At 53.1% G+C, this 27,671-nt stretch overlaps 1 protein-coding gene across 8 annotated transcripts in view; it reads left to right on the top strand.

Moving 5' to 3' along the window:
• The window catches only part of CTIF (cap binding complex dependent translation initiation factor), a 286,564-nt gene that overhangs the window by 169,339 nt on the left and 89,554 nt on the right, over positions 1-27,671 (top strand). For 6 of the 8 annotated variants that reach the window (XR_012380017.1, XM_073898230.1, XM_025886880.2 and 3 more), the window contains one exon: positions 25,728-26,217. Coding sequence is in view for 7 of the 8 variants with exons in the window: in XM_073898230.1 (XP_073754331.1) it covers positions 25,728-26,217 (490 nt within the window). In the remaining variant the exon portion in view is untranslated. The remainder of the gene's footprint in view (positions 1-25,727; positions 26,218-27,671) is intronic. The other 2 variants (XM_073898235.1, XM_025886881.2) reach the window with 1 other exon arrangement.

The following is a 27,671-nucleotide window of genomic DNA, read 5'->3' as shown; positions in this document are numbered from 1 at the left end:
GCTTCCCTGAAGTTAAGGTAAGGGCCTGAGAAGGTGGAGGCCGAAGGAGGACCAACAGGGTGGGGCAGCGCAGCCAGGGCAGGTCTTGCTGCAGCGATGGGGCTGGCCAGCCCAGAACCGCCTCCAGCATCCCCCTGCTGGAAAGCCTGCTGCAAAGCCTGCCCCCGACCCCGGGGGGGCGGGGGGCCTCTTCTCCAAGTGCAAAGCCTATAGCTCACATAGCAGCCCAGAGCATCTGCAGCCTAAGGGGGTCTCTTGCTCTTGGTGACCCATCCCTGAGCAGCCCCTTCTGGACACTAGTCTTCTCGTTCATTCTCCTCTGGAGTTCTTTGGGATCACAGCAGTGCCTCTTCTGCAGACTGGTATGGCCCAGCCAGCCAATGCTGTCCCTTTTGTGCCCTCCATCCTGTACCACCATGCCGCCAAGGGTCGGGGCTGCCCAGCTCCCTGCCAGGGTATCTGTCTGGAGTGTAGGCACGAGGAGGCACCCACTAATGTGAGCAGCCGTCTGGGAGTGTCAGTCTCCTTTGTGCCCTCAGTAGAGGCCTAGTGGACTCTCCGTAGATTTTCCACCTGCACATTAATCGCGTGAATAATCATAGCATGAATGAATGTTATTCCGAGAGGTGCTGGGACTGGGCTGCCTGGACCTCCATCATTAGCACGTGCCTTCATGGGGTTAAAAATCCGCATTTCCTGTGTTCCCTGCAAGGTGTAGCTGCCCTCCTGGGGTAAGTAGTATCCCAAGACTCTCAGACCCCTTCTCGGGACTGACTTCATCGAGACTGTGGATGGCAGATGAGGGATGGGGGCGAAGAGGGGCAGAAAGGAAAGTTGGAAACAGCATGGGGGTGGTGGCGGGGGCAGTGGAATTGAAGACCCAGCTTGGTGGCCTAACGACTGGGCCTTAGTCCTGCCCGCCTATTTTGGGAGGCTACTCGGCGGCCTCCCACATCCATTAAATCCCTCAGATGCCCCCACCCAGCCTAAGGGGTTGAAGCAGGACCAACGGGCTCCTGGCCAGCCGCTCTTCTCCTGGAGGAGCCTCCTGAGCGCAGGGTCAGGAGAAGGGCTCTCTGGGGCTGACAGAGCCACACCCAAGCCCCATGGAGCCCCTGTGGTCGGGAGGAGACTCGGGGACACAGGTGGCCTGGCAGGAGTGTCTGGCTGCCAGGGAGGGGGCCTACCAGCTTTGGTGACATCCTTTTAAGGTGGGCATTTACAGTGCAGCCAGCCTAGCCCACCAAGGAGCCACAGGGAGTGTCGGGAAGGAAGAAAATTCTCCGAGTCAGCCCAAGGGTTTTCATTTTGTAAGAACAGCAATGTGGAAGAAGTCTCCTTCGGGCCACGCCTGCAGGGACCCTTCCAGCCAAGCCAGCAGGTGCCCAGCCCACCTCAGAGTGGTTGCCCTGACTCCCCCTTCAGCCCCTTTCCCCCAGAAACCACGACTAGCCCAGCCCTTCTCCACGTCTCTCAGGGCTGGGCTCAGACGTAAGCTTCTCCTGGGTAAAGGCCTACTTCCCATCTTTTTTTTCAGATTTTATTTATTTATTTGAGAGAGAGCATGAGTGGTGAGGAGGGGCAGAGACAGAGGGAGACGCAGACTGCCTGCTGAGCACAGAGCCCGCCGCGGGGCTCCATCTCAGGACCCCGAGATCATGACCTGAGCCAAAGTCAGACGCTTAACCGCCTGAGCCACCCAGGTGCCCCCCTACTTCCCATCCTAAGACTCTGTGCCTTAGCAGCAGTCTTAATTCTGATGGAGGTGGATGGCAATTTGGAGTCCACTAAAAGGGATATTTGGAGATAGAGCCAGCCATCTCCCCGAGGCAGGGTTAGGTCTCAGCAAGGCCATTAGGGATGTTGGGTTCTTCAGATTCCACACAGGCTGCCCTGTGAGCCCCGGCTCAAATCCAGCACGGGACAGGCGGGGCTGGAAGGGAGCCTGGAGGCCCCATCCCGTCTCCCCAGGGCCAGGAGTTGGGGAGACCTTCAAGGCCGCTCCTTCCCTTGGCAACGACTGCCCACAGAAATAGGTCAGGGCTGCCCCCCTCCAGCGTGGCTGTGGTCAGAGAGATGATGTCCGCTGAGCTACATTAAAGTGATTCCAATCCCAGGATTCATTTATCTCCCGTTTATCCTCAGGGCAGCATTGTAGGGCAGAGAGGAAAGTTTTTTCTGAGGCAAAAGCACTTCGCAGTGTTGGCCTCACCCACCTCATGATCCCCGGGTGGTGGGAGCCAGGCCTCTCGCCATCCCTTTACAGGAAGATGAGCAGGACAGGAAAAGCAGGCTTTGGTCAGGAAGGGGGGGTCTGCTGAGTGCCTTGCAGGCCTATGTCTCTACCAGTGTGCAGTCTAGCTAGAGATAAAAGATGAAGATATGCTGAACAGGGGTGCCTGGCTGGCCCAGTCCGTAGAACAGGTGACTCTTGATCTCGGGGTCGTGAGTTTGAGCCCCATGTTGGGCGTAGAGATTATTTAAAAAAAAAAAAAAAAAGATATGCTGAACAATTCACTTCGTCATGTGTGTGTCTTTATGTATGTACGTGTGTGTGTATGGTGTGCCCATGTGTGTGCACGCGCGTGTGCACGCAATAGTGCAATGCAGTCCATAGGCCCTGGGACTTGAGAAAAAGGAAAGATTCCTGGGGTTTACCGTAGCAGCCAAGAAGCCTTCCTGGAGGAGGCACAATGTGATCGGTCCCTTCAGTGGGGCCAGGTGGAGGGCAGGGGGAAGCAAAGGGCATGGTCCCGGGTAAGTGACTGAGCAGAGGCGAAAGTCCTGTGGCATTCAGGGACAGTGGGCAGGATGGCCTGACTGGAGAGCACAGCACCCAAGTGGAGAGGGCAGGTCAGGGAAGCAGGCCCTCCGCAGAGAGCCTTAAAAGCGAGCAAAGGGTTTAGACCCAGCACATCAAGCTACAGCTGTATCGGTGATGCACTGCATACAGATATCCAGGCGGCGAGTCTAGGAGAGGACATCCCTGGAGGGGGACAGTGGGTGCCAAGGCACATGGTTGGAAGGCTTGAGACTTATGGAGGGCGGTACTGAGGACGAAGTTCACAGTGGCCAGAAGGAGGTGAGATTGGGAGCTGGAAGAAGGGAGATGTTGATGGGCGAGGAGAGGGCACCTGAACAGATTCTATATCTCCCGGTGTCCAAGGGAGCCTCGGATCTTTGTCTTGGGTCCCAGAGCCCAATTCCCACCCTTTTAGGCTGAGGTCTGCAGAATCCTGGCTGGTGATTAAACTCCCCCGTCAAGATAGATCATGCTGAAAACGTCTACCCAGGGGCGCTTAGGTCTGCTCAGAAGATGGAGGTGCTCCCGTGCCACCTGCTGTGCTCCCCAGGAGCTCCGACCCGTGGATCTGGGGCCAGAACAGGATAGACCTCATGCGTGCTTGTGGAGGGGAGAACCCACGGTCCCGGCGGGAGGGCTGGGCTGGTTGTTATCCTGTATGTCAGAGGAAGCGGAGGAGTTGGAAAGGGCACACCAGGGTGGTCTGGCGGTTAGGATGGACTCATTCCTGGGAATGGTTGCCACGAAGCCTTTCCCCCGCTTCTCCATAGCGGCAACGGCTCCTTCCCGGAGTGTTATGAAAACCTGTAATTACCGAGCTGGCCCTGGGTGGGAGCGTTCAGACCTCCTCGTCTTTCTTCCAAGATACACTGAGTCAAGACCCGGGCAGTGCAGAAAGTGGATTCCTCTCCCGTGTTCCTTTCCGCACGGCCCCACGGGCTGTGGTTAATGAGCCCGGTGACTGTGGATTAGATGTCTGGGATTTGAAAGGTGAAGGGCGTAGGATGAGTGCCTGTGCCCCTCCAGGCTCTGCAGCTCCTCCTCCTGCTCTCGGCATGCTCCGGGACCACTCCGCAGACCCCACAGAGTCCCCAGGGTCCGGGGCCCTCCCTGCCCCTAGCTGTAGCGAGCAGAAGTCAAAGCTGCGGATGGAACCTTGGAGAAGACATTGAGCCCGAGCGTGTGAGGCACAGCTTAGTGGGAAGCCCCACCCAGGCTGCCACTTTGGGACGGCTCATAGTTTTGCTCTTTCTATTTCTTCCAGTGATTTTTCTTTCTGGCATATTTATTTCCTGGCCTCTTGCCTTTACATGTGTGAGTTGTGTTTGGGAGTATGGGGAGAGAAGGAAAAACAGAAAGGATGGGTGGCTCCAGATCTGAAATTTTTTCCATGGAAGAAAGAATAAAAGCAATGCTCATGCTCTGGGAACTTTCTGGATCTGCACCACTGTGGCCAGGGAGCCCCCAGGCTCCAGACGGCCCTCCTGGGAAAGGTGACCCTGGCCCAGCCTCAGGCAGGAAGAGTGCAGGAGCCTCCTGTCAGGGCAGGCCAGCCGTGGGGGCTCAGCCTTTGCCTCCCTGGGGGGGAGCATTCAGCCCTCTGCCATCCTGACCAGCTGCCCGATCACCTGCTGTTCCACTCTGATCCTGGCATCTGTGAACTCCCTGGAACTGTACTGCCCAGCTGGCTGCTCCCACTGACCCCCTGCTTTGTAAGCACACTCCCGCCTTCTGCTCACAGCTCTCTCTATAACCCAGCACGTGGCTCCTTGTCACCTAGCAGCCCTTGCCATGTGCAGCGAACCAGTGATGGGACGGAAGCAGTCACACGATGGAACTCTTGTCTTCTTTGCCTTCCCCTAAGATGACCACCAGGAGCGGTTTCGGATCAGCCTACACCCATTCTCGTAGAGAGCCAGTGTCCCCTCCAAGGCCCGTAGGACGTCTAGTCCAGGCTCCTCATTTTGCAGCAAGAGTGGGGCTCCCCAAGGTCAAACACTTGACGTTGGCAGAGCCCGACTATGACCTGAGTCCCCAGTTTCTGCCCAGATACTTCTCCTAGCGTATGACAAGGCCCCACTATGCCGGAGTTCTAGAAGCTCAAAACAGGAAGAAACCACAGAATAACCCATCCTCTTGTAAACTGCTGCACATGGAATCCTAGGAACTGCTTGCCCCTTACCCAGAGGGGTGGTGCTTGCTAGGATTGAGCCACCATGGTACAGACGTTTCTAAAAATCTATAAAAGTGGGTGGAGGGGGCGGGGAAGCCATCCTAAAAATAAAAAGCAGAGAGAAATGAATGACCTTAAATAATAGTAAGTGAAAAAAAGCAAAGTGGAGAAAGTATACATAGTACACTTGTGTTTCTCCCTGAAGAGGCAGATACAAGTGTGTATTCATATTCACTTATATTAAATAGAATGAATGGATAGATAAACCATTCAACTACTAAAATGGTTATTTATAGAGGCAAAAGGAGGAGAAGAGTAGAAGCTAGTTCCTCATTTTGCAGACTTGACTTTGGAACTGTGCAAATATTTTACATAATTATAAATGAAAATTAAACTGAAATAAAAACAAACTTTTTGCTGAGCCTAAGAGAGCAGGTGCACTGCCTGAGCCAGGGTATCCGGCCAGCTCCTGGGGCAGCCATCTCCTTGAGCTCCAGGCTCCTCCTGGATCCTCCAAATGTCCTCAACGTCGTGCAGTGGGTGTCTCATAGACTTCTCAAACTCAACATATCCAAGAGTGAGCTTCTGCCCTCCTCCCAGTCTCCCCTGGCTCAGGTAACACAGCTCCCTCCTTGCACCTTCTGAGACCACATACCTTGGAGGCATCCTTGACTTCTCCCCTTCTCCTGCCCATGTCTAGCCCATCTGCAATTCCTGCCAGCCCTACCTTCAGACCCAATCCAAAATCCACCCACCTCTCACCATCTCTGTCCCTGCCCCTGTGGCCCAGGGCACCATTGGCTCTCATCTGGATTATTCTTGTAACCTCAGTAGTCTCCCAAATTCTTTTAAAATGTCATTTCCTTATTAAGAATCCTTCAGTAGTTACCCATTTTATGTAGAGTAAGGGCCAAAACCCTTTCAGTGGTCTACAAGGCCCCCGATGACCTGGTTCCCTTGACCTCTGCCCTCATCCTCTACCATCCCCCTCACACTCTGCGCTCCAGCTACCGCCGACCTTGTTGGGGGCTTTGAGTGTGCCAGCAAACTTCTACCTCAGAGCCTTTGCACTTGCTGTGCCCTCTACCTGGATTGCTCCTCTCCCGGATACTTACATGACTGCTCCCTCACATCTTTGCTCAGTGGCACCATTTTGGTGAGACCTGACCTGGCCTACCCCCTCCATCCGGAGGTGCAGCCTCTCGCACAGATGCTCCCATCACACACCAGCAACTCCCAGTCCTCCTTCCTGGCTCCGTATTCTCCATAGAACTTAACACCTTCTAATGTTCTGAATGATGCGTTTCTTCTGTTTGTTATCTCTTTCTCCCCACTAGAAGATGAGCTCCGCAAGAGCAGGGCTTTTTATCACATTACTCCTGACCATATCCCCAGGGCCTGGCATATAGTAGTAGTAGGTCCTTGGGAAATACTGAGGACAAGGAGGTAGCCAGCCTGCCCTAGGGTCCCGACTTTATCCTCTTGGGGCCTTTCAGCACTCCGTTATGGTCCTGCCAGCTTTGGAGTACCTGCCCTCGCGCAGGTCTCCCTGCTGTGGCCCCGAAATAAGTCTGTTAGACAACCCAGGAGAGACTAACATCAGCGCCCAGATTTGAAGCAGAAAGAAACACTGGTTTCCAGCGACCACTCTGGGCCTTTGTTAGGAAGGCTCAGGCCTGGATCATCAAGCAGCAGCTGGTAGAGAGACGGTGGTGATGGACGTTAAGCCTCAAGCAGGACCCTAGAGGATGGGTCATGGTGGCCCATGCATAGAGCTCTCTTGGGAGGTGAAGTTCAGTTCAAGTCAAATCATGACAAACAAGGATCCTTGACGTGTCATTCAGGTGCCTCCTGTGCAGGGTACCTGGTCATGGGTTGGCCTTGAGTGTGCAGGGTGGTATACGTACCTTCTTGATTCAACCCCCAGTGGCAGAGGAGGGCCGGGCACTGCCAGATGTTACCCCCAACCCCCATGTGCTCTTGTCTTACCTCATGGCAATGTGATAGAAAGAGCACCGGGCTGGGAGTCAGGGCCTGGGTAGACCATCTCTTTGGCCAAGGCAGGTCAGGAGCTTGATCAGGCCACCTACTCTTTAGGGCCTCCTTTGATTCACTGGTCAAACAAGGGGAACTGAGTCTGCTGGTCTCTAACTAGGCGGGGGCAGGGGTCTGCTTTCCCCGGGACTGGCCAATTTTTAGCACAGAAAGGCCCATATCCCTGGAAACCCTCAGTGCCGGGCAAACCTGGGTCACCCTGTCTCTAAGGCTCCTCCCACATCTGGGCATGTGATGTTGAAATTCCTTAGATGTCATCACCAGGGGAGTATTAATTACTCCTCGCCCTCCCCAAAACCAGTCAGATAGACATGATTCCTCCTGGTTTAGGAGCCTTTGAAACAGGCCCGAGGGACTTGTGGGGGAGAGTTAGTATCAGGCAAAATGGATTATTGAAGAAAAGCGAGGTGTCTGGAGGGACAGGTCTAACCCCGAGCTGGATGCCAAGTGAGGACACCCACTCACTGTGGCCTGTGACATCTTCAGGAGGGGCAGACTTCGGCTTGATGGGCCTCGGGCCTGGAGGCATGCTGTGGGACAAGCCACAGTCCATCCTGCTCAGACCCTGGCCCACCCCTCTCCATTCTTTGGCCTGTGGGCTAACCTTTCTGTCCCTCCTCAGGTCTCTTCATCTTTGAAGAGTCACAACCACTCATGGGAGATGGGGTGAGTCCTCGGTGCAGCTGTTGCACCCATACTGAATGGGTGGCATTCCAAAATGGCGGCCTGGCCAAGAGCAGAGTTGGAGGCCCGTGGGGGATGCTGTGCTATAATGTTGGAGGCCCGTGGGGGATGCTGTGCTGTAATGTTGGAGGCCCATGGGGGATGCTGTGCTGTAATGAGCTGTGGTTTCAGAATTCACAGATGCCTTTTGTTCATCCTTCTGGAAGGACCCATGGGGAGAGCCATGCTGATAATTGGAATATATTCTGCTCCTCACCCGCTACCTCCTGTCCTTGTCCCACACCCCAGATGTCTGCCTGGCCATCTGGGGTGGCCCAGATTGCTTCCCGCTGATGTGCCACAAGTCCGGCTGGCCTACCCATTGTATTTAGTGAACTCTTAGAGAGGGTGTCCTGGGTTTGAAGTGTTCTGTAGTTATCAATGCACATGGTACAACCACCCTTTGAGGTGGGTACCATGATATCCACATTTTACAAGCGAAGAAACTGAGACGCAGAGAGGTAACATAATTCACCCGGGTCACACAGTGAGACAGAGGCAGAGCCAGGGCCTGAATTCAGGCAGGCTGCTGGAGGGGCCTCCCCAGGACAGCTCCCCCTCTTCATCTCTCAGCTCAGCTTCCCAGGACCTCTCTCGGCTGCCAGTGATCCAGCCACTCCCTGGCTCGCCACCCCTGCAGCCCTGTCCCTGACCCGGCTCTGACCATCCAATGTCTAGGCTCCAACAAGACTTGCTCCAGCCAAAACCAAGGTTCCTGCGCCTCCCGTACCATCAGCATGAGAGCCCCCAAACCTGGCCCTGACCTAACTTTCCAGAATCTCTTCCCACCACCCCACTCTCACTGCCCGTGTGCCCTGTGTCATGATCAGCCAGGCCACTACCCCGGCTCTGACCAGGCCCAGGTCTTCCCACAGGGCCACTCATCACCCTCATAGAAATCCCACCCACGCTGTGAGGTGGCTTCCGTCTTCTAAGACCCCACCCCACAGGGTCAGACCGGTTGTTCTTCTGTTTCCCCTCTGGCCCTGGCAGGACAACGGGGAGGAAGAAGGGCTTTATAGCCACCGCTCAGGGAGTTGCGGCTCCTCAGGTCATTGCCCTTGGCCTGCCTTGACTGTTCCTCTGTGTCCCCCGAGAGCAGACAAGCTCTGGCTTCGGAAGGAGTGGGCGGCACCGCGTACACCTCTCTCCCGTGGTGGTCAGCCCGTTGGAATCCGGATACAGCCAAGAACAGAGCATTAAAAAATGACTAACAGGCTGTAGAAATATCACAGCGTTAGAGGTTAGAGCTTAACGAGTCTCAAGAAATCATTCTCTCGAGCCTCCTGTAGCTCCTCTGCTAAGTGTGGAAGGATAGCTTGGGCTCTGCCCAGCTTCTCACCCTCTAGCTGTGTGACTAAGGCAAGTGACATCACTTCTCTAGGCCTGTTTTGTCAGCTGTACAATGAAGATCCTAAGGTGGCCGTCTACCTCCATAGGGTTGTGGGGATGATTGAATAAATTGATTTGTGTTCTGAGAAGAGTGCCTTGGACCTAGAAAGTACCATTCAAGTGTCATCCCTTGCCATAGTTGTTGCTAGAAAAGCGAACTAGGGCCCAGAGAGGTATTTTCGTTAACCCAGTGGCACCCAGCGGACAGCCCCAGAGCTAGAGTGGAGCCCAGCGGCCCCCCTCGGGGCCCCCTCTCCAGCTACTATCTCTGGCTACTGTGCCCCTCCCTCTCCTTGGTTATGCATTTTCAGGCAGTGGGTTATCAGTGCGTCTGAAGTGAAGCTGAAGGAATGAGAATGTGAGTCCCACCCGGGCCCAGCCCAATCCCATAGCTCTGCAGCCCCACCTGCCCCTCAACCCCCTCCCTTCCCGTAACCAGGGCCAGTAGTTAGAGGCCCACCTTGGTCTCCCACCTGAAAGGAATGGCCTCACTGAGTTGCACTGAGAGACTTGTCCCTTTGCCGCCCTCACCTGCCCCTCACCTGCCCTCAGATCATGCTCACCCCTAAAGAGAACAGAGAGCAGGTGAACGCTGCTGGGACCAAGGCCCTCTGAAACACCCTTCGAGCCCCCCCATCCCAGAAACCACTTCCCACGACCCCGCACTGAGAACCCAACCATCCATTGCCAGTGGATCTTGGTACTTCCCGTAGTGAATCTGGCAGGAGCAAAGCAAGAAGAGATCCCTGCCTGCCCTCCAGGAATGAGCTGTGGACACAGGCTCTAAACACGGGGATATTCACCATCAACCCGGGGAGAGATCCTAGGGACACACCACATTCACCGTGGGCCGGGTGACCAGGATCGATCCCCCAGTGGGGTGCACTTGAGACCAGTGGGGAGGAGTTCAGGTGTCAGGGATGAGGGAGGCAGGCAGCTTCGAGCACACACTGCTCAGGCCTCCAGTGCATTTCAAGGCTTTGAGACTTCCCCAGGGGCCAGCCAAAGAATCCAAACCCCCCTGAATACCCCACACTGGTACAATAAACCTGAGGTCATATGGAAGGCGTCAAGCTTGCCATGGAACCCTGTGGAAGCAGAAGAGGTGTCTTCTGGGCTCAGGCCTCCTAGCTCCATACCCAGGGGCAAGAACACTGTACCCAGAGTCCCGACTTGTCACAGCTCCTGTCTCCCGAATGAAGCTACGGCAGCAGTGGTGGGGGCTCCTTATCCAGCCCTTGCTCTGGGTCAAGTGAAGCTTATTTCACCATCAAACCTTATGCAGTACCCCTTATCATCCTTCCCCCATTTTACAAATGGGAAACTAAGGTACAAGTCAGTAAAAGTCTTGCCCAGGGGCACAGAGCTAGGAGGTGACCGGACCCTGCTTTGAGCCCAGGCCTGGTGGGTTCCAGAATCAGGCTCTTACCTCCATGCCAGAAGTAGCTTTTAACCCTAAAGGCAAAACCGCCCGGCATGAGCACTCCCCCCATGGATGTGGGGTCAGTGAGCCCCCGCCCATGGATGTGGGGTGAGTGCCCAGCTTAATGGAGATGGGAGAAGCACGCCCAGGTCTCAGCCCCCGGCCAATCCATCAGCCAACAGCCCCGGGAGCCACTTTGGTGGTTTTGACCATTGCGCAGTTTGAAATTATTTTTATTCTTAGCCAAATATTTAATTTTTACCATAATGGACAGTTGGTTAAAGGCAGGAAGCATTAAAGAACACTGATATTAAAAGGCTGGTTCATGAGGAACAAACAAGTGGTAATAATTCTGCACATTTGCCTCGGGTGCTCTGCCCAGATCCGGAGTCCCATTCATCTGGTCGGAGTCCCTGGGCAGCAGCTCATGGAGCTGCAGAACTCCAGCCCGGCCAGCTTCCAGCTCTGTTCCCAGGGAGCCGAAATCCTCCACGCTCTCGCCCTGCTACTTGGGTAAAAGTGACTGCATGTGGAAAATTTGCATGTGAGAAGAAACTTCTCGGATATTGTCATTTAGAAAAAAGCAAGAAAATTACAAAAACAAACCAGGTGATTTTTTTTTTTTTTTTAAGATTTTATTTGTCAGAGAGAGAGCGAGAGAGCACAAGCAGGGGGGAGTGGTAGGCAGAGGGCGAAGCAGGCTCCCACTGAGCAGGGAGCCCGATGCAGGACTCAATCCCAGGACCCTGGGAACACGACCTGAGCCGAAGGCAGACGCTTAACCGACTGAGTCACCTAGGCATCCCGTAACCAGGTGATTTTTATTTTAAACAAACAAACATACATAAAATTCAAGAATTCCAAACAATGGGCCACGAGATCAGTTTTCGCCTTTTGTTTCTTTTTCTGCCTTATATAGTCAAAGACTAGCCTACATGTTAACGTGTATCTGGTGCCAAAGCCACAATGTAATGGTAGTATGGCATTTTGAAACTTCTCTGTAGAAAATCATGCTTTTGCTTTCATAACTCACTTGTAAAAATAAACGGAGGAGAAGGGCATCACTTGATAAGTGGGGGAAGGTCAAATTTTGTCTTTATTCGTGGATGTTCTTAAGGATCATATTAAACATGAACCTTATAATTTACTCCCAATAACATATCAATATAAAAACCATGTTTTAGGGACGCCTGGGTGGCATCGTCGGTTGAGTGACCAGCTCTTGGTTTCGGCTCAGGTTGTGATCTGAGGGTTGTAAGATCGAGTCCCGGGTCGGGCCCGGTACTCAGCGCAGAGTCTCCTTGAGATTCTCTCTCCCTCTCCCTCTCCCTCTCGCACTGTGCACTCGCCCGCGCGTGCTCGCTCACTGTCTGTCTCAAATAAATAAATAAATCTTTAAAAAAAAAAAACATGTTTTACGTAAAATAACTTCTTTATTGTATACTGTCAAAAATAACAAAATATTCTCTAAGCTGCTAGGGATGTTTGCAAGGTGATGTACTACCCTGAGAGCAGTTCTCAAAGCTAAAAAGCTGAGCGAGGCTGCAGCCAGGCCACTAAACTGCCTCAGTTTCCACAGGTATAAAAAGAAGAAGAATAAAAATACATCCTTTTTCCCACTCATTGAGGGACTAGGTCTCCTGGCGGGTGACATGCAGGCCCACCCCGGGGAACAGAGTCTTGCTTTGGGAAGCTTGACCCTGCAAGTTTATCCAAAAGGGCAAAGGAACTAGTTTATGATGGTGCACGGGGTCCTCGCAGGCCCATGTCCCCCAGCATATGGGAGTTTGGCTGCCCTTCAGACTCTGCCCAGACACTTGACTTCCATTAAGGACTGCCTATGGGTCTCAAGGACACAAATGCACAATGAGCTCTGGGTTCACCTCCAGCGCCACCATCCCTGTGTGAGGAGGGGGCTCTGCAGTTTTAGCTGCTGCTGGGCAGGATTCTCTGTGGTCAGTTTCTTGGTGTTTTATTTGTTACTTCCCGGGGTTGTTTACATATGAAACTGACTGAAGAAAAAATGCCACCTTGTGTTTGATGAGTCTCCTGTTTGTTCTAGAATGCCCTCTCCACCTCTGCCCTCCCAACCGAATCCTACTCGTGTGTTTAAAACTTTGTTTTGACAAAATTTCAGACTCAGAATAGTGGTAAGAATCGTACAAAGAATTGTCATAGGTTCTTGGCCCAGATATTAACATTTTAACATATTTGCTTTATGTTTCTCCCCCTCATATACTTTTTTTTTCTGACCTGTTTGAGAGAAAGTTGCCAAAATGATGCCTTTTTACTACTAAGTACTTCACAGGGTGTTTCTTTATGAAGACATTTTTTGCCCTCGCCGCGGTACAATAATCAGGATCAGGAAACCAGCATAGACTTGATGCTATTATCCACAGCCCTTGCTTGTTTTTCTCCAGTGATCCTAGATCCTGGGCTATGTTCAATCGTCACGTCTCTTTGGTTTCTTTTCTTTTTTTTTTTTTTTTAAATCTGGGGACAGTTCCCAAGTCTTTGTGTTTCATGACATTGACTTTTTTTTTAAAGAATGACCAGTTATTTTTGTAGAAGGTCCCTCATTTGGGATTTCTCTGGTATTCCCTCAGGTTCCAGGCACATGAGTGATGGCGTGTCCTTCTCAGGGCATGGGACCGGGGGACTCGGGCTGCCCTGTCGTCCCATGACTCGTGGTGTTAACTTTGATTCCTTGGTTAAAGGCAGTGTCTGCCAAGTTTCTCCACTATAAAGTTACGAGTTTTCCCTTTGTAATTAAGAAGTAGCTTGATAGATAGGGGAGATACTTTGAGACTGTGCCAATATTCTGTTTTTCCTCAAACTTTCACCCACTGGCCTCCAGTGATGATTCTTGCCCGAAACAATTATTATTGTGATGTTTGCCAAATGATTTCCTAATTCCATCATTCCTTCTCATCTTACTGGTTGTCCTTCTGCTGTCGGAGAGAGTCTCTGATGGATTTTAAACTCACTACGCTAAGCCTCAAGATCCCCCACATTTGGGAGCTAGGGAGAGTAAGTCTGAGTGTCCCTGGGCATGTGCACCGAGTGCTGGCGGATAGGTGTTTAATGGGAAGGCCGTCTGCACCCTGCTACCAATACCTTGTGCTCTGGAACATTCTAGCCCCAGAACCCATCTGCTGTGCAGCTGTGCCCCGGCACGGCTGGGTGGGGGTTGGGGACCGTGAAGTGTGTGAAGCTGTTGAGTGGCTCTGCCTCTGCCATCACGTCTGGCCGTGGACTTGTCAGTTCCTCCAGCCCTGGCTGAAAAATGGGGCCAGAGGGAGGCCCTACTCCAGCTAACTCCATGTCACATTCCCTCTCCTTCCAGGATGGAAAAACAGCCCTTCGGGGATGGAGCAGACATGCCAGTAATGAATTGTGAGGGAGGATGATATCCCAGGAGGGTGGCCGAGATGTGTGGCTGTTGGAGTGAGGCGGGCGGGCAGCCGGTAGTGTTTCCCGGGAGAGCCTGCAAGCGCAGCGGGGCTCTGCAGCCACACAAAGCCAAATCGGCTCCCGGACTGCCCTGAGCAGCCCTGCTTCCCATATGGGAGCCATCTTCCTTCACCTTCCCCGGAGCCCCCAGCGCTGGCCGAGAAGGCCTGGGGTCCCCTCCCGGGGCTGGCTGAGGCAGAGGGAGAACGGGCAAGGTTTATTGCCCAGCCCTGCCATCGTCCCTTTCAGCTCAGCCTCTCTCCTATTTTCCAGTCAGGAGGCCAACTTGATTGGTACAACAACTAAGGGGCAGAGAGGGTAGGCAACTTGTCCGAGACCACCTGGCTAGATGTGTGGGCAAAATCAGGGTAAACCCAGTGTGTCCTGTTCTCGAGTTGTCACTGCATCATGCTGCCTCTCCTGGGATGACTGCTGGGACCCAGGAGGGCTTCCTGGAGGAGGTGCCAAGTGCAGAATGGGCAGGTGAGGGAGACGAGGTCTCCATAACTGTTGGTCAGTGATTCTTGTGACAGGGAGCTCACTAAATTCCCAGGCAACCCCCTTAATTGGGGGGACAGCTCTCTCTGTGAGGAAGTTTCTCCATTCGGTGCGCTCAGGCTATGTCTCTGGGCTTCCTTCCCCATGGTTCTGAAGGGCTCAGAGGTTGGTCACACCCGGGATTTAAAAACTCTTAGGAGACTCTCTCTCTCCCTCCCCTTCCTCTGTCCTACCGGTTGCCATTTGAAGGCTGTTCCACAGCCCTCATGGAGATGGTGGAGCGGACCTGAAAGAGGGCTCTTTCCCGAGTGTGCTCTGAAGTCAGTCAGCACACGGGGTAAGCGAGGCCACACGGGCCAGCTGTGGTGGACGCTGATGGCCAGGCGTGAGCCAGGGAGTGACTGCGTCATTGGAGGTGGCCCCCAAGCCTGTGGGGTCCCCTTGGGCAGTGTTTCTCTTGGGAAGACAGTGTGAGTATTTGGTGATGAAGAATTCCATCCTGAGAAATCAAATCCAGGATGCAGCCCTTAGAGGCTAGAATTAGAGCAAAAGCCAGAAGCTGGACATCTTGGGGTTTCTTCTTTGATTCTTAACACGTGGAACAGCCTGTTTTCCCCATGGCTCCAGCTTTGCTGCCTGTACTGTGGCTGTGCTCCCAGTCATCGCTTCCGCTGAATATCTAATGGATTCAGCTGTATTGCTTGGAAAACCCACAACATATTATCATTACAAGCAAACACTAGTATAACACCTCGGCTCCTTCAGGACTCCAGAAACCCGAGGAGATGGGGGTACTCTGTCCCCACTTTAAAGATGAAGAAGCTAAGGCCCAGAGAGGTTAAAGTACTTGCCCCCTGTTGCACAGCTAGAAGTACAGAGCCAGGATCTGAACTCTGGGTGTCTGGCTCCTGCGTCCATACTTTGAAATACAGCCGTGTGCTGCTTCTTGGAAAATGCCCTGGGAGTTTGGGTTGAGCACCTTCCGTGTTGGTGCCTGTGAGGGCCTGTGGATGAAGGTGCATGGTGATGCAAGTTCACACCCATAGCTGGACCTCCCCTGTTCTTTAGGAAAAGTGAGTGGGGCTGGCAGACTCTCGAGCCTCCAAAAAGGCGGCCAGAGCCAGATTTTGCTTCCTGGTGTTGAGTCACGTGACTGGGCCAGCTTAGCCACAGGTCGTTAGAGCTGGAAAATCAAACATCCCAACTAAGACTTGACCAGCATTCATGGCTGATGTCTGCCAGCCTCCTAGTGAGCGCCCGGCGCAGACACGCAGCCCAGGGGGTGCCCTGCCTGGCCAGCAGGCCGCACTGAGGGTCCACGGCCGGACCTGAGCGCCTGCGGGGCTTGGCCAGGCCGGAGAGAAGGGTGAGGGCCTTCTCCTGGAAACACTCCGCCAAGGCAGCCGCGCGCTCGTCCCATGACATCACGCTGCCTAAGAACGCATGAGGCCAAGGATTCTTGGAATGCCTGATTCACACTGGAACAAAAATAATACCTCATATGTATAATGTGCTTTTGTTCCCCAAATGCTCTCCTGGCCTTGATAGTATTGTAATTTCTGACCAGCCTGGTGACCCAGGCAGGAATGCAGAGAAGGGGAGAGCTCACCTAAGGGTACACCTTGAGTGGGGTTTTAGTATTCCCATTCTGCAGGTGGGAATACTGAGACATAGGGGCTCAGCTGGATTGCCAAAGCTGCCCGGCGCTGCAAGGCTGGCCAGGAGCCCTGGATTACCAGGGCTGTTGGGAGGAGGACCTCAGAAATGCCTGAGCAGTTGAGTGAGACTTGGGGACCCCCCACTAATACCCCAAAGAAAGCCATTTCTCCATGGCCTTCTGTGCTGCCCCAAGATGGAGGAAGGTGGCAAGAGCCTGCAACTCCTCCTTCCCTTCCCCTAGGGTGCGGCAGTGAAGCCGGAGGGCCACCCCGAAAACCCCACCTCCCAGCCGTGCCCCACAGGCCCCAGCCGCGGGAGCTAGCAGACTGGCGGGGAAAGGAGAGTTCCCAGCACAGATGGAAAGCCAAGGGCCACACGTGGCTTCTGTGGTTTTCCCCAGACTCACTGGAGCCAAGGCTGGAAGCCGGATTTCCAAACCTCGACTTGGGGCTCTGTCCAGAGCCCTCCCAGGCTTTCCCCTTCCCCTCCCACGGGCCTCAGCTTCCCTGTTCCCGGTGGCCCCGGGCTCAGCCTTCGGCCCTGGCTTCTGCATATCTAGCCCTGCTTCCGCCACGCGCCACCAGCCCACAGTCCCTTCCCCCTCTGGCTTTGGCCAACGCCTGAGAGCCTCTGGATTTGGATTTGGACTTCAGTGGCTCAGCAGTGATGCCGGCGGCCCCAGGCCCGTCGGACCCTCTGACGGGCCTCAAAACCATGAGGCGAGAGAGCGTGGTGGTTGAGGGCACACATTCTAAGGTCAAACTACCTAAATTTAAACCCAAGCTCTACCTCTGCTTGCAAGCTGTGTGGCCTTCAACAAGTACTTGCCTTCTTTGTGCTTCATGACCTCTCTGTAAAACGGGGTTACTGATAGTCCCCCCCTGGTCGGGCGAAGAGAAAGCCGTGCCTGGCACATGGTCGGTGCCTCGTGTGTGTTAGCCTGTTTGGCTTTACTGTTACGCTGTGCCCTTGTTATGTCACTTCCAGTTCTGTCCTCCGGGGCCACTCTGGGCTGGGCTCAGGAGGGCCGCTCTGGGTTCCGTGTTCTGCCAGTGCCATCTTGAAATTCTCAGTGGTTTTTTTAACAAGAGGCCCACGTTGTCATTTTGCACTGGGTCCCACAAAGTATGAGGTCTGTCCTGCCTCCGGGACCAGGCTGTCATAGGTCCCTGGGCTATCCTCTGCTTCCTTTCCTTCGTGACTCTTGTCCCTGATTGTCACCAGATAACCTGTTTCTATAATTAATGGATTCATGTCTGTCTCTCCAAATGGATCCTAAGCTCCATGAGGGCATTGCCCTGTGTCAGGGTCATCGCTGTGTCCCCAGGGCCTGGTACATTGTGGGGCTCACTGGAGGCATGGATGAATGTCCAGCTCCCAGCCAGACCCCGAGGGAGGTAGAGAGAATGTTCTGCCCCATCCGAAGGAAGTGGATGCTAGTAAGACCATACAAGAAGAACGCATGAGGCATAGACCGGGCAGTCAGGCTGTAATCACATTAGGAGTCTGAACGAGGGGGAAGGGGCCTCCAGGGAGCTGGGGAAGGCTGCTGCTGGGCAGATCTGGGCCTTGGAGCCCCGATGGGATTAGGAGAGGTAGTGAGACACTCCTGAGGGACAGCTGAACAGCTTTTGTCACCCACAGCCCCAGCTCCCCTCAGAGTGTTCCAGGAGCTCTGTGGCCTTGAGCGAGCCCATTGACACCTCCAGTTAACCTCCAGGCAGAGCAGAATCTCACATGCTTCATTAACGAAGCAATAAGTGAAGCAGCCTTCCCTCTCATCATCTGTTTGCTCATGCATTCTATAATTGGAAAAGTCTCTTCTCTGCCTTCAGGGGGCAGAGGTACCAGTCAGACCCTCTCGTTTCCATTCCAGAGCATCGCTTTGGCCAGGTAAACATCTGGTTTCCAAAGCTTTCGATCCATGCAGTGGAATACCTCTGCCTTGACTGGCAGTCTTGAATTATTTTCTTCGCAACTCTGAGCATGAGGAGAGTCCCAGAGCCTGTTGGAGTGGAAGAACCTTGGCTGACTTGTCCAAGGCAGCAGGCGTGTTCCAGAAGCGTGCTGGCTCTCTCCTCGAGGGACCCTCAGGGGCACCCACTGTGGGGAGCAGGCCTGGCACTCAGAAAGCCAGCCAACAGCGTGCTGCCGTCACCACCGTGATGTCAATGGGGTTCCCGGGGGGTCCGGTTGTCGGAGCTGTGGTGGTGCCCCAGTTCTCCAGAGAGCAGTAAGACCCTAGACAAGTAACTACAAAATCCAGTCACAGAGCATTTCAGGCAGCATCTTAGCGTGGAAACACAGATTGGAGTTCCTGCCCAGGCTTCGTCACCCACTCTTTGGGCAACCTGAGGGGAAACGGCGACCTCTCCGAACCGTGGCTTAGTCATCTGTGAGACTGTCGTGCTGTCACTCCGTAATCCTCACAGCCACCCCTGAGCTGGGGGCCAACACAGCTGGGAACAGATGCAGAGCCCCACACCAGAAGTGGCCGAGCCAGGCTCTGAGCTGGCTGCAGTCTCCCAGACAGGCTTGCCGAGGGGTGTCCTGCAGAACAGACCCAGTGGATTTCCATTACCTCATCCGGCCCCGAGCGCACAGTAGGTGCTCAGTTAACACAGGCCGCCATGATTCTGGTCCCTTTGTTAAGCCAGTGACGTGTTTCCCTCCGTTGGCTTCCTGAACCCTATACTCTCCCTTGCGAAGCATCCCAGTCTTTCTGCAGATGGGGGCAGATGCGCGTGCGTGTGTGTGTGTGTGGCAGTGACCCTCGTTCCCAGGCCCCGCATGCCTGCGCTAAGCTGAGCAGCCCCAGAGCTGCAGAGGAGCCTTGCGCCTGCACCCGTCCGGCTCTCGCGTGGCCCCCACGGCTGGGGTGCAGAAGGTGGGACCCCGTGCAGGGCGTGTGTAGGTGGGGAGGAAGAGAGGTGCCTAAGCTAGTAATAAGCAGTCATCACTTTTCCTGAAGGCAAGAAATATGAGCCCGTGCATAGTTTTAAAACCACTTGCCCTAGGAATTTTGCTTTCAGAAATTTTTAAGCAGACCTACAAATTATGTGGTAAAGTGTCCGACATTGAGAGAACCATAATAAGTCAGTGGCCCTAGGAATATCTAGTTGGGAACAATTATGAAATAAAAAATGAACAGAGAGACATTTGTCTGCATTTGGACTGCTGTTAGAATCATTTTTTTAAAACAAAATCTGAAGTTATTTTCCCTGCACCCACCTCCCAAAATGCAGCTGTGGTGTGGGGAACTTTTTTCCTTTTTTTTTTTTTTTTTTTTAATAAAAGAGTGCAGTCTTAGAGTGAAACAAGACATCTGATTTCAGAACCCGAAGAAGGAAGAATGAACTAAATGAGTGATGGAAAAAGCATACTGACAATGTCCGTTCTGCCCACCCGCCCAAAAAAGCATTATTTCCCTAACAGCAGGTGTTGCCAATGGCACAAATGGAATATTAATCTTATCTCCTGAGCCATTCCTCTCCCCTCAACCACCACCACCAGAGAAGACTTCCCCAGAGAGATTAGAGCATAATGAGTAGACAGGGAGATGGATTTTTGCCCTTTTTTTTGCTCACGAGGCTGCAAAACTGCATGTCTGCTATGTTTCCAAAACCTGGACCCCCACGTCCATGTATCTGAGACGAAGGGCTTCCTTGGCTGGCCACAGGGAGCAAAAGGAGCTCATCGTAGCCAGGCCAAACCTAAACCCACAGGTTTTGTGGTGAGCAGCCAGCTGGCCCCTCCCGGGAGGTATGGACAAAACCCAGGGCCAACAAACGCAGGGGAGAGAGAGGAGCTGGCTTTGGCCAGCTCAGCCAGCAACTGCTGACAAATATTTGTGAATGGCCAGAGCAGGGAAGCCTGGGTCTCCATTGCTGGGGGCCGAGGCCCGGCCCCCAGTCTGCTCCAGTGGCTAGGGCTCTCTCAGTCCTTGCCCATGCTCAGGCCGTGGGCCTCGTGTGGCCATCACTGCAATAGATCTCAGTGGTAACTCGGCCCTTCTCTCCTGAATGGCTGGATCTGAGGGCAAAGGGGAGACAGACCGGAGGTGGGCACTGGGTGCTGGGACTAGCTGACAGGCTAGGCACACTCCGGAGGGTGTGTGGGACTTCGCCTCACCGCGCCTCAGTTGACTTATCTGTAAAGTGGGAAGAAAACTTCTTGACCAGCCTGCACACAGAGACCAGTCCCAAGCAGTCAGCGGCCCTGAGAACTAGTCAGAGCCTTGAATGGGAAGGAGGAAAAGGGAAAGAAAAAGGCTTCATGCCCGCTGCCTCCAATGGTACCTGACTCTTCTGTGCCCCTGCCCCCCGCCCAAGGGCCCACCCAGCCAGTATCATTGGCCATCCAGCCCCCTATGAGCCCTCTTTTTGACTCCATTGTCTTGCCTGCCCAGGTAGGAGGGGGCCTCCCCTCCTGCCTACAGACAGCACTCCGTTAGGCGTGCCACCCAGGCAGAATGGGTCTGAGAACACCCACTAAATGCCCAGCAACCTGGACATTCCTGGTCATTGCTGGATGGACAGAACTGGCTGGCTCCAAGGTCTTGCAAACTAGGATGACTTGGAGTTCCAGGCCCCCCAAAATTTCCAGCAAGAACAGAGAATGTCTGCAAGATCTAGCTGCTTTCTTTCTGAGCCCTTGACCACCAGCCATGTCAAAATTACCTCCTTCCTCCTCCACATGGAGAGAAGTTTTGTTTTGTTTTGTTTTTTGTTTTGTGGGGGGAAGGAGGGAGGATGTTAGGCAGAGACAGGGAAATCCCTGATATGGCAAGTGGGAAGCCAGACAGTTTCAAGACAAATGCAGGGAAGGACTTGGTCAACCATCGTTTGGGGGCATTCCTTGGGCCGTAGCTGTAGGCACCACAAATTTTCTAAATAAGGATGGGAAAAGTCGTGAGAATCAAGTGTTATCTGCCAGGGAATTTCCAAGGTTCTTCTCTGGGCTTAAAAATTACTCATACTCCAAGAACAAAGAGAGTGGAAGGAGAGAGGGCAAATTACTTGAAAGTCATTGAAAAATAAAACAGGGAGAATTCACAAAATGTCACAGGCGTGTGGCACCCTGAGGAGTGGGAGGGCCATGGAATTCCTCCAGCTCCCAGGTCCCGGCTCTCCTGGTGGAGGCTGGTCTATGCCTCTCAGGTGAGGGCCACCGGCTTCCGAGCCGACCTGCGGCTCAGGCATCTGGGTTTAGGTCTGGGCAGTCTGAAGGCCGGTTGGTGATCCTGGAAAGAAGTTGACCCGGTGACTCGCTTTGCGGACGGGGACCAGCACTTGCCTGCGGGCCTGTGCTCATGAGCCCTGCCCCTCGGTGGATGCAAACTGACCGTCTTCCAGAACTTAAAGCATTGGTACCTCGCTGATCCCTGTTTTTAGAATGAGTCCACTGGGGAATAAAGCTGAGAGTTGTAGGCATGCCGGCAGAGGTGAGGGGTGTGAGATGGAGGGGCTGCCTCTTCCACCCGAGGATCAGGGCAGCGCGGGTCTTTGCACCAGGGATGTGCTTCAGACCCAGTGAGATTGAACCTGGACATCAAGGATGAACAATACCATGCAGGCCTCATGAGAAGGGCCCAGGGAATACCCAGGCAGCTGGACTCCATGCCATGTACCAGGCTTCCGTAGATGTTTCTATAGTAACTCTTAAATTATTAAAATAAATACAGACAACTAGAAACCCTGAACATTCTATATAAAAACAAACATAAGAGGACTCTGAAAGGTTGGAGAGAAGGCAGACCAGCTGGGGACCCTGGTGCCCAAGGAATGATAGAGTAGTATCTTGCTCGATTTCTTCCTGGCCTCACAGGTCCCAGACTTGGAGCCAAACAAGCCAGCAACCCAGAAATGCCAGTAGGCACAGGCAGACCAAGAAGCCCCAACAAAAACCCGCCCTCTGTAGCCAGAGGACTAGGAAAAGGGCAGCCTCGCAAGGCAGAAAACTCTTGGATGATAACACTCAACTCTAGGCAAACCCCCCTGAAAAAAAAAGCAGGCTCCGCCCTGACTCACACAAGCAAAGGCCAAGGAAAGAGCCAAGAGTTGACACTCACCGGGCTGTGAGGAGGCTCCCAAATGCTCCACCAGGGTGGTGTCAGAAAGGCTGAGTGAGGACTTGGGACTCGTCCCCCCACCCCATGGGGCACAGAGCACCCCTCCCTCTGTGTCAGTGGGGAATAACAGTGTGTACCCTTCTCCTAGCCAGGGAGGCATCAGTGTGGGGAGCCAGAACTCCCACCCCTGCTCAGCAATAAAGAGGACCTCCCGTGGGGTGTCAGAGAAGGCCCAGTAGGGAACCTGACCTCTGTTCCCCGCTTGGCAGTAACAAGGCCCGGCAGCCCTTTCCACTGCTGGAGCAAGGTCAGAGGAAGCCCGCTAAAACCGCTCTAAGACTCTGGACTTAACGAAGTCCAGACTCACATAACATAATACCCAAGAGGTCCAGGTTTCAACCAAAAATCTCCTAGTCATACTGAAACCCAGAAAGATCTCAACTGAATGAGAAAATACACTAGATGCCAAGACCAAGATGACAGAAACGTTAGAATTACCTGACAAAAGATTTTAAAGCAGCCAGCCTAAAAATGCTTCAAAGGACAGTTAGGAACACACTTGAAACAAATGAAAAATTAGGTCTTGGCAAAGAAACAGAAGCCATGATAAAGACCCAAATGAAACTTCATAGTTAAATTAAAAACTCAATGCATGGCCTCCACAGCAGAATGTAGGGACAAGGGAAAGAGCCAGTGTACTGGAAGATAGAATAGAAATGATCCTGTCTGAGCCACACAGAGAAAATAGGCTGGGGGAGAAAAAAAAAAAAAAAAAGGTGAAGGAGCTTCTGGGACCTGGCAGTCCACAATATAGTACCTAACATGCATGTTCTCAGAATCCGTACAGTCAAGGAGGGGAATTACCCAGAGAAATAATGACTGAAAACAGCTTGTGTGTTGGTGGTGGGAATGTAAAATGGTACAGCATCTCTGGAAAAGAGTTCAACAGTTTGGGTTTGTTTGTTTTTTAACTAAATGAGCAACTACCCTGGGGCACCTGAGTGGCTCGATCGGTTAAGCATCAGACTCTGGTTTCAATCTCAGGCTTGTGAGATGGAGCGCCACGTGGGGCTCTGCGCTGGGCTTGGAGCCTGCTGGGGATTCTCTCGCTCCCTCTTCCTCTGCCCCTACCCCCTCTAAAAAAAGAGAAAAAGGAAAAGGCATCCATGTTCATTTAGAAAACACAAAAAAGAAAAGAAGAATCCTCAACCCATCCCCCAGAGATAACCACTGTTAGCATTTTGGTATCTGCTTCCAGATTTTTCTAGGCACATAAATATCTGCCTTAAAAAATAGCACCATGTTACACATTCTGCAACATGTGCTTTCTTCCATCAACCAGAGTCAAGTCAATGGGGTGCAAGACCGTTTCATTGCTCAAATCATGATCTGTGCCCCTTTCCAGCAGGAAGGAGCTAGAGTCGTCATCACCCCTATACCTCAAGAATGAGGAATGGCGACAGCCAGGGGTGGTGTTGGCTCATGGAGACCAAACAGCTACCGTCCTAAATAAAATGAGATTCGTCCGAAAAACAAAAAACAAACAAACAAACAAAAAAAACACAACATGTTCTTAATGTTCCACGTTCAGTTTCTCACTGTTACACACTGCCATGATGAACATCCTTGTACCTACATCCCTACTAGGCAAGGCTTTTGATTATTTCCCTTGGATAAATTGCCACAAGTGGAATTACAAGGTCCAGTGGTTTACATGTTCTAGAGGCTCTTGTAACAAATCGTCAAATTTCCCTCCAGAAACATACTAATTTCTACTTCTAATATACAATGTTTTTAGTTACCATTTGTGTGGAAACAAAAGATTACACACCTGTCTCCCACTTAACAACTTTAATTCCCCCTTGAAAACCCTGCCAGTAGGGAAAGATTTTCAATGAAAAAAAAAAGTTGTTTTCATTTATTTTAATGGGAAAGTGATATGTTTAGCCTCAACCCAAGATGCCTCCAAATTCTCACAGATACAACATTATCAAGTGAACATTGAAACTGACTTTATACAAGTAACAGTTTCAAAGTCAATAAATACCTTTTTTTTTCATAAAATGCAACGCAGTGCAGTGAAGATCTGTTCTACCCACCGAAGACATGGGTCACAGACGAGGGTATAAGCCTTATTCTTTAGAAGGTAAAGTCTTCTTTCTGCAAACTTCCTTCACCAACTTTGCAACGTTTGAGGGGCTCTTGGTCATCTTGTTCTCCATCTGCACTTCATATAAAGTCATGCTGTGGAAAATACTGTGAGGTTGGACGCAAAAGGTTTTCCAGAGTTGGAAGCAGCCTTTGTGCACAAGACCGGAGGGTCCCCAGGATGCCCCCTCCCATGCCCTCGCTTGCCTTCAGTCCACACATCAAAACGTTTGGGGTTCATCCTATGTGCACACCTCAAGTCTGGTCCATGTGATATTCTCTGCCTCCGAAATAGCGTGTCCAGTAAATCAGTGAGTCACATGTCACTCTCGTATTAGTTAGCTCGGACTCCCATAACAAAATACCAAAGACAGGGTGCCTCAACAACAGAAATTGAGCTTCTGAGAATTCTAGAGGCTGGAAGTCCAAGGTTAAGGTGTCTGCAGGATTAGCGTCTTCTGGGGCATCTCCCCTCGCAGATGGCTGTCTTCCCATCTCCTCACACGGTCTTTCTTCTGTGTGCCTGCATCCCTGGTGTCTCTCTGTGTCTAGATTTCCTCTTGTCATAAGGACACCAGTCAGATTGGATTGGGGCCCACCCTAGTGGCCTAACGGATTAACTTAATCCCCTCGTTAAGGGCCCTCTCTTCAAATACAGCCACATTCTTAGGTAGTAGGGATTGGGGCTTCCACATGTGAATTGTGGGGCTGAGAGACAGATAACTCGGCCCATAACAACTTCTCATTGTACATTTTGTTAGTGGACTTGGGGATAGAAATGTCAATCTACCAAAAACAAAAACAAAAACAAAGGTTGTTTAACAAATGCTATAACTTTACAAGAGCCATTATGGTAAAAATCCATGAACCGGATAGTTGTTACGAGACACAGGTCTGTGTATCTGTCTTTGCTGGAACATGCATGGAATATGTTTGGAAGCTTCCCAAAATGGTAGCAGTCGCTTCAAGAGTACCCGCTGGGTGGCTATGGTCGTCAGGAGGATTCACTGTCTCCTCCAGCGCCTCCTTTGAATTTGGTTCCCCACACATGTGCTGATGTGTATTCTAATAAGGGGATAAAATAACACTTGAACTCAAGGACCAACCTGAACCCTCGGGAATACAGGGACCTGTCTGTCTCCTGCTATGCAGTATCCACAGGCCCCATCACAGAGCCTGGCCCAGAGGAGGTGCTCAGGAAGCATGAATGAATGAATGAATGAATGAATGAATGAATGAACAACTCAGTGAACTGCTGTCCTGGTGTTTGGCACAGGGACCCCGAGCAGCCCTCCGCTGACCCTCTGTGTCTTGCCCCTTTGGTTCACAGACGGCAGCAGAGACCTCCAGGAGGAAACAAGCCCCAGCAGCACGGTGACCACCAGCCGGGCAGTGCCAAACACAACAGGGACCACCAGAAATCCTACCCGGGGGGCTCAGTGCCCCACCCCTCAGGGAGGCCCACCCATCACGGCTACAGCCAGAACCGGCGCTGGCACAACAACATGAAGCACCCCCCAGGCGACAAGGGGGAGGCAGGCACCCACCGCAATGCCAAAGAGACCGTGACCATGGAGAGCGCCAAACTTGAGGACGCCCTGGGGGACACGGGGCACAGCGGCCTCGAGCCCCCCCGCAGCCCTGATGCCCCAGCCCCCTTGGCTTCTGAGAGGCTGCCCCCACAGCAGCCGGGGGGTCCGGAGGCTGAGACAAAGCGTAAAGACAGTATTATTCCCGAGCGCATCGGGGAGCGGCCCAAAATTACCCTGCTCCAGTCTTCCAAAGACAGGCTGCGGCGAAGGCTGAAAGAAAAGGTACCGGTAATTGAATTTTTGTTGTTCTCTTGCACCAGGGAGGACAGCGCGAGGTAGGCGCTTTGGTAGGTGGGCACGGGTTTGAGGGGGCCGTCGCTGCCTTAGGGACCCCTGGCCACCAGAGGGCTGGCCCGTGGCCGGCTCTGCATGAACCCCTCCAGCACATATCAGCTCCTCGCCTTCTGGTCCCCCGAGAGGCCCACGGGGGCACCGGGCACCAGCCCCCCAGCCTGAGAGGGGAGGGGAGGAAGGGGCACGTGGCCGAGGGCGGTGGGAAGGGAATGGGGAAAGCCTGGTTCTTCCCTCCAGCCTTCTCTGCGGTCAGACACTGCCCTGATAGTGCTAAAGGGCATTTGGGGGGAGCTCAGAGCTGGTATGATGAGAAGGACGGACGCTTCTCCCCCAGGTAAGTGCCGGCCAGCTGCGGTCCCCACCAGGGTCGAGAACAAAGGTGAGTTGGGCAGAATGTGAGCAGGCCTGAGCTTGGCCATTCTTCCCCTTCATCAGCAGCCAGGGAAGGGTCTAAGGGACAAAACTTTAAGGAGGCCTCCCTTCCTCCCCGCTGCCAGCGTTCCACAGGTCCCAACCCTGTATTGACACAGCCCTGAGAGTAGGGCCTTCTTAAATGCTGCCCCCTGCCTCCCGCCCCGAGCCTCTCTGTCTTCACTTTACCCTTGGCCCTGGCTTCCAGAGCCTGGCTTGCTGATTCACGAGGACATGTCCCTGAGCCTCTAGCAAAGGGATGGGGCTGTGTCACTGGCAGCCTCAGGTCCACTGTGCTCACCCTAGGCCCCCTTCCTGCCAGAGATGCAGGAGACGTCACCTTGGGGAGGAGCTGTTCCTGAGAAAGGCCGACTTGCCCCCAGCCCTCCCCAGAGTCCTACTTCTGGGGCTTTTGCAGAGCGCAAAGCTGTGGGCTTCTCCCCAGCCTCTCGACCGCCTACTCTCCTCCACCTTTTGCCCAAGAAGCCAGGTCCAAGGGGCGCCTGGGTGGCTCAGTCGGTTAAGCGTCTGCCTTCGGCTCAGGTCATGATCCCAGGGTCCTGGGATGGAGCCCCGCATCGGGCTCCCTGCTCGGCGGAGAGCCTGCTTCTCCCTCTCCCTCTGCCTGCCACCCTGCCTACTTGTGCTCTCTCTCTCTCTGTCAAATAAATAAATAAAATCTTAAAAAAAAAAAAAAAAAAGCGAAGCAGCCAGGTCCAGGTCCACACTCAGGCAGGACGAGGCAGGCGAGAGCCCTTCCCGAGCCAGCACGTGAAGCGGAGATGCTGCTCCTGGCACCCTTTGCAGCCCTGAGTTCCCACCCCACCACTCCCCGGAGGGCAAGCAGTTGTGAGGAGGTCCAGGAGGAAAGCGCCATTCATTTCCCTGCTTCTCGAAGGTGGGAGCCTGGAAGTGGTTCCCAGCTGGTGACCAGTATGTCTTCTCCTGAAGACCTTCTAAGACCTATTCCTACAGCC

The sequence above is a fragment of the Callorhinus ursinus genome, unplaced genomic scaffold (genome assembly GCF_003265705.2).
Source record: "Callorhinus ursinus isolate GAN/ISIS: 27379988/994484 unplaced genomic scaffold, GSC_fseal_2.0 scaffold11, whole genome shotgun sequence".
Taxonomy (NCBI): Eukaryota; Metazoa; Chordata; class Mammalia; order Carnivora; family Otariidae; genus Callorhinus; species Callorhinus ursinus.
Note: the sequence above shows the minus strand (reverse complement) of the source record. Positions and strands in the feature narration are given on the sequence as shown.